The sequence below is a fragment of the Neolamprologus brichardi genome, chromosome 23 (assembly GCF_056152115.1).
Source record: "Neolamprologus brichardi isolate AB-2024 chromosome 23, ASM5615211v1, whole genome shotgun sequence".
Classification (NCBI taxonomy): domain Eukaryota; kingdom Metazoa; phylum Chordata; class Actinopteri; order Cichliformes; family Cichlidae; genus Neolamprologus; species Neolamprologus brichardi.
Genome location: NC_142125.1, coordinates 20,625,559 through 20,637,253, shown reverse-complemented (window position 1 = coordinate 20,637,253; position 11,695 = coordinate 20,625,559). Strand labels below are relative to the sequence as shown.

The window sequence follows — 11,695 nt, the reverse complement described above, 5'->3', positions numbered from 1 at the left end:
GACTCTCACTGCAAGTGACAGGCCAAATGAAAGCTCCTGGAATTGAGAGCTTTGGCCTCAGAAAGCAAATCAAAGAAAACAAATCTCCAACATAACCCCAAATAGACATACACATTCTGGGCTAACAAGCCTTAAATCTATCCCTTCCGAGACAAATTCTGAATATCAGTCAGAATCTAAAAGCTTCATGTTAGAACTGTTACCCTCCACTGCCTCAAACGGTTAGAGCATTTATCAGTGTCACATACCTCCTTTATATTTGATAATGATGATTGTTGTGGGTACTTCTAACGTTCCCTGTCAGGGGAGCAAATCACAAGATTACCTACATCATCCCTAAAGTGAGCAGTCTCCAAGCATGAGGGAGATTTCCTGTGCCCATGACATGTGAGTTAGTACCTGACAACATGGGAGTCATTCTGAAGCGATGTTTTTCTGACAAACAGGAAAGGCCACAACGCAAACACCTGACGTTGAAATGCAGTTACGGAATGAACAAGTCTACACACAGAAAATGGCCTGAAAAAGTATTTGAATGTACCTGGCAGGCCCACATAAAACCCAATAACTGCAAACTTAGCAAAAACTCTTATTGAGAAATATATAATATATATAATATAACTCTGTGTTACCTGAAAGAATTACAAATGATCACAAACACTCTGGAGGCATTGCTAGCATATTAGTAAACTGTTGACGGGTAACAAACAAACAATAAAAAAAATTCCCAAAGTGTGGGCCATGGTCCCCTGGTGGGCCATAACGGTATTGCAAGTGGGCCTCAGTAATAACACAAATTCAATGTGAATTTCACTCAGAGTGCAACTCCCATTTAAGGGTATACTAAAACCGTCTTTTTGCTAGAATCAGCACAAATGATCTGTGAAAACAATATTAAATTATTAATAAAATTTTGATTATGCTTGTGTTTAGGCTAATCCTTACACCGTCTTTTTAGTGACATTAATGCAAAACTAATGAATACATTAATGCAATTAGTTTTAGATTAATATAATTAATTAATTAATTGGGCTAAGGCCCAAATACCAAACACCCTCAAACCTGGCCCAGGCTACGTAAAGGAATCCTTGATGTCTTTTATTTATTTATTTATGTATTATATTTAGCTTGGGAGACCCTACCAAGGGCAAGCTGCCCTCAACAACATGACCTGTGTTACTAGGATCAATGGAACGCACAACCACCTCCACAGTGATAAGGTGGTGATTCACAGAGGGGTATTTTCCATCAATAGTAGGAATTTGTTTTTTGATTTGGCATAAACACGTCATCTCTGGTTCACTGAATCACTTTTCCACTAAAGCAACAGACAAAACTCAAAAATAAAATGTACAATGGTGAGCACTAGAGTGTAGCAGAGACTAACATCAAAGATACTTTCTGCTCAGTCAGCTACACTATGCCATCATGTAGTGATGCTGTGCACTGAAAGTATTTAAGAAAATAGGTCAAGGCTCATATACTTAATGATAGCCTGCAAGATTTTTAAAACAATCTAAATATAATCCGAGAACAGACAGACTAAAGGAAGCTGAGGATATCTGATGTTTGCAAACTACCATCAAATTTGCCCAATGAATTAAAAAAACAAAACAAAACAAGACCCATGTTCTTCAAGGGTCAGGGAGTATGGGTTTAGCCTTCAGTTTTCAGCCGCTAATTACAATCTCCCTGTCTATATCAGTAAAATCAATCTGCCTCCACACAATACAGGTCAGGCCCTGTTAGGTGTTAGGGTTGAAAATTATTAAATAAAGCTCTTTTATTATTTTTTTATGCACAATGCAAATGTGCTCATAAACGTGTTGGTGCTCCGTGTTTGAGGGTAAAAAGCTTTGTCTGGTGCTATGTCTGGATTTTAAAAATTGAAGGGTAAACGTAGAGCACAGAGGGTTTTGCAGCATGCTTACACATCACACTTGAAATTAAAGTAAATAAAATCTTTTAAACAAGAGATATTTCTTCCTACTTCCTTGTGAAAAAATTTGAACACGACATAAACTAGACTATTGACAAATAGCATCTTCAAGAACCCCGGGTGGTCCGTGTGAGTTATTTTTGTTTTACTGAATTTATTTGATTTACTTTTTCTTTTGATTTTATTGACCTATTATTGCTAGTATCAATCATCCATCATTGTTACCAATTTGCTGGAAATCTTAATAATCTCTGATTTTCCTGGGGATTTTAGCACCAGCATTGTGAAACTCTGATGCCTTACTGGCTACATCATCTCACCAAAGGACAGATGACAGTGTGTGCCATGGCACTGCATCTGTCCTTCCACAATTTACAGCAGGGGTCGGCAACCTTTCTGATGATGAGTGCCATCAAAAATTTTGTCAGAAGTTAATGTGCCATATGATTGCATTAGCAATAAATGTAATAACGCTCTATATCAACAGTTACACACTATATAGAAGAACTTTATAGGATTATATTTGTTCGCAGATGTTGGCAGCTATCAGCGAATAGTTATCAGCTATTTTGAAACACTTTTTATCCATAACAAGAACTCCATAACAGCAAAAAAAAAATGCAAATGCTATTTATGGTCTCCTCACAACAATGATAAGAAAAATAAACTGGGCCAATATGGCATGTTTGTTAATACAGAGATACGTATGTTAATGTGATCTCTGGTCTCCTACTCAGAGACAAAGGTCTCCAAGTGTCCAGCATTCAGACGGCTACCTGAGGTCACTCTCCGTGTGAGAGAAAAAACTCACACAGATATGTAGAACCAAATACTGTCAATAAGGCCTCTGCAATGTTCTGAAGACAGTTAAATTTGTTTGCAGAGGTGGGTGGTAACGAGTTACATTTAATCCGTTATATTTACTTGAGTAAGTTTTTGAAAAAAATGTACTTTTAAAGTATCTTTTTTGCACGATACTTTTTACTTTTACTTGAGTACATTTGTGAAGAAGAAACTGTACTTTTACTCCGCTACATTTGCAAAATTTGACGCGTTACTTTAAAAAAATAATTAGTTTAACACATTAGATAACATGCCGCCAGTGGAGTTTCCGGTAACTTTTTTACCAATCAGATGTGGCCATGCAGTCACATGACCAGTTTGATACTGTGGCGGGCAGAGCGGCCCAGGCGTTTCAAAGTGGCGGACACACGGAAAGAAGAAACACATGAAAACATGGCAGAGCCAGTCGTCTACCCTAGAGCTGAAGAGGATGAACACCCTTGGCCTCACATACAAAGAATGTTTCGCTTAAAAGCAGTACAAAAGAACAGCTATGTCTTCAGCGTCGGTGTCTTCAGTGTGAGCCAAAATAACAACTTTTCAGCGTGAAAAAACTCAGCTCGTGTAACCTGAGGAAACGGTAAGTTTTCTCTAAATATTCAGCTCCTGCTCAAACTGTACAATTGAATCGCAGAGGTTAGAAGTTCATAGGTCACGATGCAGGGTCTCACACTATACGGCCTGATGCTCTGATGAGACCTGAGTGCTCAAACTGTGCGTCCATAACATAAAGCTTATCATACAAAATCTGTCTCTCGCTCTCCCTCTCTCTGTCTTACAGACACACACACCACCACCATCAACTTTGCTAAATTACTAATGAAAAACATTGACCAGGCAGCTGCAATTGAGCAGCAATGTCCATCCAACTCTTTTCATGGTTGTTGTAGTCGTGATAATTTTGTGAGGAGGAGAAGAGTTAGTAAAAACCATCTCCAGTGTGATCAAATCTTCTTGCCAAACATCCACAGCTTGGCAGTGTATACAGCACTATAATGACCAGACCTAATTCTTTTGAAAACCATACATCTTTCCACAGGTCTCAACTTCATCAGACATCACCTAGACTCAGAGCTGGATGAGGCCAGCACAGACAGCGGCCTACCAACAAAGATGATGGATCCATGGGGTCAGGAAAGCCAGAAACAGGGGAGCTGGAGAGGTACCTTTCATGTCCATTCACTGGAGGTGTGGATCTATTGCATGGCTTTCCTCACATCAAGAAGCTGTCCATCAAAATCAATACAGCTCTTCATGCATCTGGAGCTTGTGAAGGACTTCTTAGTCATGCAGGACTCCTGTTCACTGCTAAACAGTCACAGCTTCACAGAAAGAACCTTGAGAGCAAACTGCTGCTGAAGCTTAACCATCACTTCACTGAGTTAAGAAATGGCACATTTTTGCTAAAGATGCAGAAATAAATGCACACCCAAACAACTTATGGTAAACTGAGCTGCCTTGTATGTACATATGTTGAAGATGCCTCATTCTAATGTTTTCTCTGAGGCTGCTGTGCCATTTGGAGCAAAAATGAATATAAAGTTTACAGCATATCTTGTCACTGGAAATTGTGTGCACTGTTTATATATTTATATTATTTACTGTGGGTATTGGTGAAAAAAGCTTTAAGTTGTGAAAAAATGAAATCTGGAAATTAGAATTGTTGTGCCTTATTTTGTTGATCTTTTTACATATATTCCTTTTGAAAATACTAAAATTTGTATATTTATTTATTTTTGTTTGTCTGATAGCATTTATTTAAAAAATAAATCAGACATTTCAAACAGTTACTCACTACTTAAGTAGTCTTTTCACCAAGTACTTTTTTACTCTTACCTGAGTAACTTTTTTAAGACTACTTTTCACTTTTACTTGAGTAATAATATTTTAAAGTAATGCTTCTCTTACTTGAGTACAATTTTTGGGTACTCGACCCACCTCTGCTTGTCTGGTAGTGATGTCCAGCAGGTGAAAATGCAAGCTCCCTGAACACGCACAGCTAGGATTCCAGCTGCTGTGGGATTATAATATTACTTTATGCCATGTTAGACCCCTAATTAAAGATTGTGAATCATTATGTAGTTTTAGTTTGCATTATTCTCCTGAATTTGAAGAAGGTGATAACTATTACATTTGTTAAACTGATTTGCATTACATTAGACTGCTGATTTATTGTGAATGAATGATATTGTTTTATGATGGATTATACTGCTGAATTATAAGAAATACTGTTCGCAGAAAGTCATCGCCTTATTTGTCTGATTAGAAGAGAACAGAGCATTCTGCCCCATCTCAGCAGGAGCAGATAAACAGGCAGCCAAGGTCGTAGCTTAGGCGCCGTGTGAGAGAAAGAATGTGAATGTTTAGGCTCTGATGATTAGGTGGGGGCCACTAGAGGCTATAAGAGTTTGATCAATGCTCCACCATTTTGAGATCTGATGCTGTCTGCGTACGGTGTCCATCTCCCACGCGTGTACATTAAAATCATCGTTTGACTCAACCCGGCCGGACCAGTGTTGTTATTTTGGTTTTCCTCTTGTATCCATCTCCAATATTTGAATCCGTAACACTGCGTTCATAGTTCTGCAAACTTTGACTTTGACCCCCACTCACAAATGCTGCCACTCACATGCGTTGTCTCCAGCGTGGGTCCACCAGCAGTCCAGGAATTCCTTCTTTAGAGCGGAGTCCACGCCAGCCTTGTCTTCGGTAGACGAGGAGGAGCCTCCTATCCTCTTGTCTTTCCACTGGGCCCATCACATCCCTGCCCAGCTTGCATTCTGCACCCGAGTCCGTCCTGCGATGCCACCACAGCTCCCCTTGCGTCGGCACCCTGTAAAATAACAAATAGGGGCCAGAACAATGGTCCCAGGAGGGCCCTGGCTTATAGCCATGGCGACCCTCTCCCAACCCGGCTGCACCCAGTAAACGACAGTGGAGACCCTACTCACAAATGCTGCCACTCACACGCGTTGTCTCCTACTGTCTTTGTAAGTGAATTGAGGGTCATACACAGCTAGTTACAGCTAAATTACAATAATTTAAAATTCTTTATTGCCAGTTTTGTGGAACCTAAAGAAAGGTCCTGTTGTAACTTAAAAATCAACTTTTTGTCCTTTTTAAAAAAAAAATATTTCTTTAATACAGTGGAACCCCAACTTACGAATACCCCATTTAACAAAAAATTCAAGTTACAAAGGGACTTAACGCCAATATTTCTGCCTGTGTTACTGCAAATGCCCACGTAACGAAATCCGCTGGCTCTGATTGGCTGAGCCAAGAATGCCCACAATGCCTTCCGAATCATGTGACAACCCCCTTGGCTTTCGTACTTGCACTTCGCTGTTCCACTTGAACGATATATTGTTGTTGCAATTAACAATTAGCCTATGGCCTATCGTTCACTCGGGAACGAATTCATTTCACAAGTTGGGGTTCCACTATATATGAAAACCAGACATTCGTATTAAAGGAGAAAATTTAAACTGTAGAAATCTCAATAATAATAAAACAACAAGTTTTAAATATTTTAATAACAATGAATGAAAGAAGTAATAATGTTGTGTGGGGAAAATGAGGCACAGAGCTGGGTCGCCACGTCACGTCGGCCGATCTGTCTCCAGGTTTGGCGTCGCACCCCCACAATTAGGCAGCGGGTTCCTCTTTTCACGTGGCCTCCACACATTCCTCCTCATATCTGGTGCCTCTCTCATCCCAGTGCTCAGCTAGCCTGCTTTTGAAAGGTCTTTGCACAGCTGATAGGCCACCTCTGGACACACCCATGCCTTAGCAGGTGATCCCTATTAGCTAAATTGTCCCATGTGCAGCCAGTCCACAGTGGATTAAAACCATGCAATATAAATATCAACATACAAACACGCAATAGAAACAATAAAATCATGCAAATAAAAAATGCACTCATAAATAGACACTAAAAATTAGAATAAAACCAATGTACAAGATAAATACAGATTTCCACTTTGTGACACCTGCCTCCTGGCAAAACTTTGCTAGACCCGCCCCTGCACAGTTACCAGCTGTCAGCTACTTAGAAAAAGATCCTGGTGTTATTTTTCTCTCAGAAACAGTTCATAACTTCCCTTCAACTAATCCATGTCACCTAAAAGGTAAACCTGTTTCTCCATCACCTGTTCAGCTCTGATGATTCAGTAAGGACATCTCCTGGTTTCATCTTCATGTTTCCCTCTCACCACATATCCAAACCGACATCATGACCAGCAGCTTTTACAGCTGTGGCTCCAGCAAACCTCAGCTGATACAAGAAATTAATATTAAATCAATTCTAACAACAGCTGATCAAACGTGCTGCTGTTGTTTAGCGCGACATCCGCTGGTTTCCTCTTTCTGGCGAAAAGTGGGTGATAAATAAACAAGAGAGAAAAGCCGATCAGCTGATCATTGATCAGTTTCATGATTGAAGTAGCAACAGGAGAGGGAGGGTGAGAATGAGAGAAGAGGCAGCTGCAGCGTAATGACACAGAATAACTCCAGCTTTGTGTCTTTTGTAACTGAAGTCCGGGACAAACTTTTCAGCTCAATACAAAACGCGTAATATTTTCTCTGAATACGGGACAATTCCGTATTTTACAGAACGGTTGGCAACTCTACCAACTAACCTTATGAATAAAATAAAGTTCACTATCAGTAACATCATAGCACCCACCCAGCTGTACAGAAACTCTGTCATACTAGCTAGTACGCAGTACGAGTTATTGTAACTGACTGTAAAAAGTCAGCACAACGATAAACGATAAACTACACCTAAACTTGGTTTATATCTGACCCAGACAGACTGCAGGTCATAATTTCTTACCTGAAGTTCCAGCGTCCGTCAGCCCATAAAAACGAAAAATCACCAGGCCAGTCCAGCTATGCTCGTGCCATCGGTTAACCCTTTGTGTGCCACCTCCTGTGGTGCTGAACTGAATAAGTGGAAGAAAAATGCATAGATGCGTCTTATTTGGTTTTTCAGCATTTTTTGTGGAGCACTTTGTGATATTTATCTTGAAAAGAACTAGATAAATAAAATCATGCAAGAACAAAAAACTCACAAAACACGTGATTTGTGGTTATTTATTTATTTAGATAGTTAGGTGGTTACATATCCATAGGTTACATCCAGAAAGTGACTTCTTATATTGACAGCTTTGTAGTGAAAATCTTGCTTGAACAGATTTTCACTGTGGTAAAGCTTACATTACAACAAACTGATATCTTCTAATTTCTTCCAATTATTTTTCCCAAAAAGCAGTTATATTTGACCCTATGTATTCTATTGTCATTACCAAAATTAGCAACAGTCATTTCTTAATAATTGGTAAAGACATGATTGTCCACATTAGTCCACTAGCTGCACGTTCTTTGAGGTGCATTTATATTGCATGTTACACAAACAGTGGTCTTGTAAAATCGACCAGCCTGTGTATACACAGTTTTTTGGACCATCTTCACTGCTTTTGTTTGTAAATTTCATTTTCATTTTTATGGTTTATCTTTATGCAAAATTAAAGTAAATAAAATATACTGATCCATTCCTCAGTAAGTTGAAACAGATCAACGGCACACAGTTGCACACAAAGGTAGTTATATAAAGTGTCCAGCAGGTGTCAGACTCAGACCCAGACACAGCCAGCGTCCAACAAGGTAGAGCGTCAAACCTTGCTGGACCTTTTGTAGCCCATATATTGTACCATTATATCTTTAGCTTTTATCTATCCATTGCTAACTATTGACATCAAAACTGACATATCAAAAAAGCATTTTTAATGAAATAGGGAAGATCTCAAAACTCTGAGCAAACTGCGGTCTCTTGTAAAAATCCAGTGGCTTTTGTGCAGAGATAAGCAGCTTTTGTACACATAGGTATTTGGACTCTCTGCACCACTGTTGCTTTTTGTTGCTTTTTAAAAGTCTAGCATAATTAAACGCTGTCACCAGAGACGACGTGTGTTGCTTTGCAAACTTCACAGAGATTCTGTGATTGAAGAGGGCGGCCACTGCAAGTAACGCATTCCACTGTTGGCCAACTTCAAAATGTGTCCAGTGTCAAACATACGAGCTTGTGTGACCTGTCACTGCTAAATCATTTTTAATGCAGTTTAGCAGTAAATTAACAACCTGTTTGCTCAATGGTGTGTGTTCTGTGCTACATTAAAAATGCTGCTTGAATGTACACCAGTTTCATGTACAGTTTGATGTATAGTTTGAACTATAATTGTACTAATAATAGTACTAAACTTAATTCCTCCCTCTTCAGCCTGACTTTTTATTAATTTTGAAATATAGACATTACTCTAATCTCGTTTGTATTTACTTATAACATTTTATTTACCAAAGTTTGCTTTCTGTGTTTATTGTTTTGATGTTTTCAAATCTATTCAGCACTCTTTAATTTGATCAAGTGCCCCTTTACCATAGAAAGAAAGAAAAGAATCAAACACACCACAAGGAGCAAAACAGAAATTACATCCAAAGTATAGCAACCACAATTATTAAAGGGTAATTCAAATTAATTTTGCAAACTTGCTCAATAGCAAATAAAATTAAGTTTTTCCTCACAGTTATGAGCCCCCCAGACACCTCCTCCATTATATATAGTTGAAGCAAGAGTTGCATTATCTCTCCACACAGTATTTGCTAAAAAATTATAAACACTTCCAATGACAGACGTGCCAGAAGAAGCCGAGGTTGTGTCACTGGCCGACCATTTCATTGCCTGTAAGGCTGCACACTCTGCACTCTGGACTTCTGGACATGTTGGTTTTACCCCTTGACCCCAAGATGCGTAGCGCAGCTCCTGGCCGTCCACCCACAGCCAGTCTTTAAAGAAGAAATGCAATCCAATCCAGAAGGGACCTGTGGTGTTTTGCTTTTTCAGTTCTCTCTGTATCAGCAACATCTCGGTCACTGATGCCACACTGGCGAGGTCACTGTAGGTGTTTCTGCAGTACTCCAGAGCTTCCTCCCAAGTCTTTTTCTCATTCACCACTTTTGGACTGTAGCAGAAGAAGGGTCTACTATCACCTTCTTTTCCATCACTCAGTCCATTGCCATCGATATAGCCATTGGTATCTGAATTGCCATTGTCGGGTTGCTTATCTGCCCAAGCAACCTCCATTGGTCCACCTCCTGACCAGGTCCAATTATTTGTGCCTGAAATTCTTTGCAGTCCTACCCAGACAAGGCCTGAGGGCTTCATCTTCTGAAGTTTGTTCAAGTCCTGTTCATTACTAACAGGGGCCAGGTCTGTGTAACTTTCCCGGCAGTAATTCTGAGCCTCATTCCAAGTCTTCTCATCTTTGATGAAAATGTACTTACTCTTACTAAAAGTCCCAGACAAACTCAACAGGAACAGGATGTAAGTGAAGAGTCTGTCCATTGTTTTCGTTGATTTAAAAAGATTTGTTAAATCTGTTCTGGAGCTGTCACCTTTTATGCTTGTCCTTCATACATGCATTTGCATATAGGTCGGCCCTTTCATTCTCTTAACCACACAATAATCACAAGTTGAGTGAGCTTAAAGCATTTTAAGTAAATTCAGAGAAATTATTTTTAACCACACAAATATTTCCTGACATGTTGGTAGTTGGTGTTGTTATAGGGGTTCCAGAGTAAGGAAATAATATTACTACTACTAATAATAATAGCCTTTTGAAACATACACAGACAGACATAAATCTAAAGGTTATTGGAAGAGGACGCCCTAAACAAATTTAAGAATTTGCTTAAGGCAAAGCACAAGGGATGGGTGGCAAACAAACAAACCATATTATTCTGCAGTGAGAGCAAGTCGTTTTTTATATTGTCATAGCATTTCACTGGAAAATAAATAAAGAGATAAAGAGAAATTATTGAAGGAGAAATTGAAGCCATATCACTTCAGTTCAAGTTAACTTTACAGATATATATATATGTGAAGTACATACTGGACAGGTCACCACCAGTCTGTTGCATGGCTAAGACAGACAGACAGAACACCATTGTGACAAAACAACTACACCTGTGGCCAATTTAGATCCACAAATATGTGTTTTTATTTTATTTTGATAATATATTAATTTCAGATCAATTTGATTTCATTTATATTGATTCAAGATTCAAAGTGTTCATTGTCATGTGTACAAAGAAAAGCATTTCTCTGTACAATGAAATTCTTTCTCTACTGTCCACACACAGATGCCTGTTAATATGTACAGATAGAACTAGAACAGATAAATACAAATAGTATGAACAAATAAATTGAGACAAAAAAAATAAATACATTTGTGTGCAAAAGAGCTCTGAGCTTAATATGCTGGTTCGATATGTAAGGTGACCTGATGTACAAAAATTATTATTACTGTTAAAACAGGTCAGCTGTTCAAGAGTCTGATAGCAAGCAAATCAACAGTTGCCTAAAGGTGCAGAAATATAGAAATATAACAATACAGAAAATTCCCAGATTACAGACAGGATGATGGTGAAACAGCACAGATAAGACTCAGCGACTTAGCCTCCCTTTTTTTTTATCTGTTAACATATCAGCACTAATGCTGAGGTATATTTCCTAAAGTTGTTAGGACAAGAAAAATAAACAAATTTAGAATTTTCTTAGGGTAAAGCATAAGTGCTGCCTTACTTCACAGTAGATATGCAAAACGCATGACATGTGATGTCAGCCCTTTTTAGCCATAGCCAGTGACTGGTCCTCTCAGTAGTGTTAGCCAGTTCTCTTACAGCCTGCCGTTGTGCCTGTCCTCTGATCCCAATCTCTCTCAGCAGTTTTGCTGTTGTACTGGCAACAAAGCCCCTGCACCCCACTTCCACTGGGCGCACCTTGATCTTCCAGTGTCTGTCTTCTGCCTCAGCTGCCAAGTTGGTATACCGCAGCTTCTTACGCTCAAATACTTCCTC

At 39.1% G+C, this 11,695-nt stretch overlaps 1 protein-coding gene across 2 annotated transcripts; it reads right to left on the bottom strand.

The window, feature by feature from the left end:
• Positions 1-9,329: 9,329 nt before the first annotated feature.
• LOC148096102 (putative C-type lectin domain family 20 member A) lies at positions 9,330-10,181 on the bottom strand. 2 transcript variants are annotated; one of them, XM_087836315.1, is made up of 2 exons: positions 9,500-10,181; positions 9,330-9,385 (listed from the first exon to the last, which is right to left on the bottom strand). In XM_087836315.1, exons 1-2 carry the CDS (start codon positions 10,179-10,181, stop codon positions 9,330-9,332), a joined length of 738 nt encoding a protein of 245 aa, XP_087692441.1. The 2 variants fall into 2 exon arrangements, with proteins under 2 accessions (XP_087692441.1, XP_087692442.1); XM_087836316.1 differs by having other exon boundaries at positions 9,330-9,382.
• Positions 10,182-11,695: the final 1,514 nt, after the last annotated feature.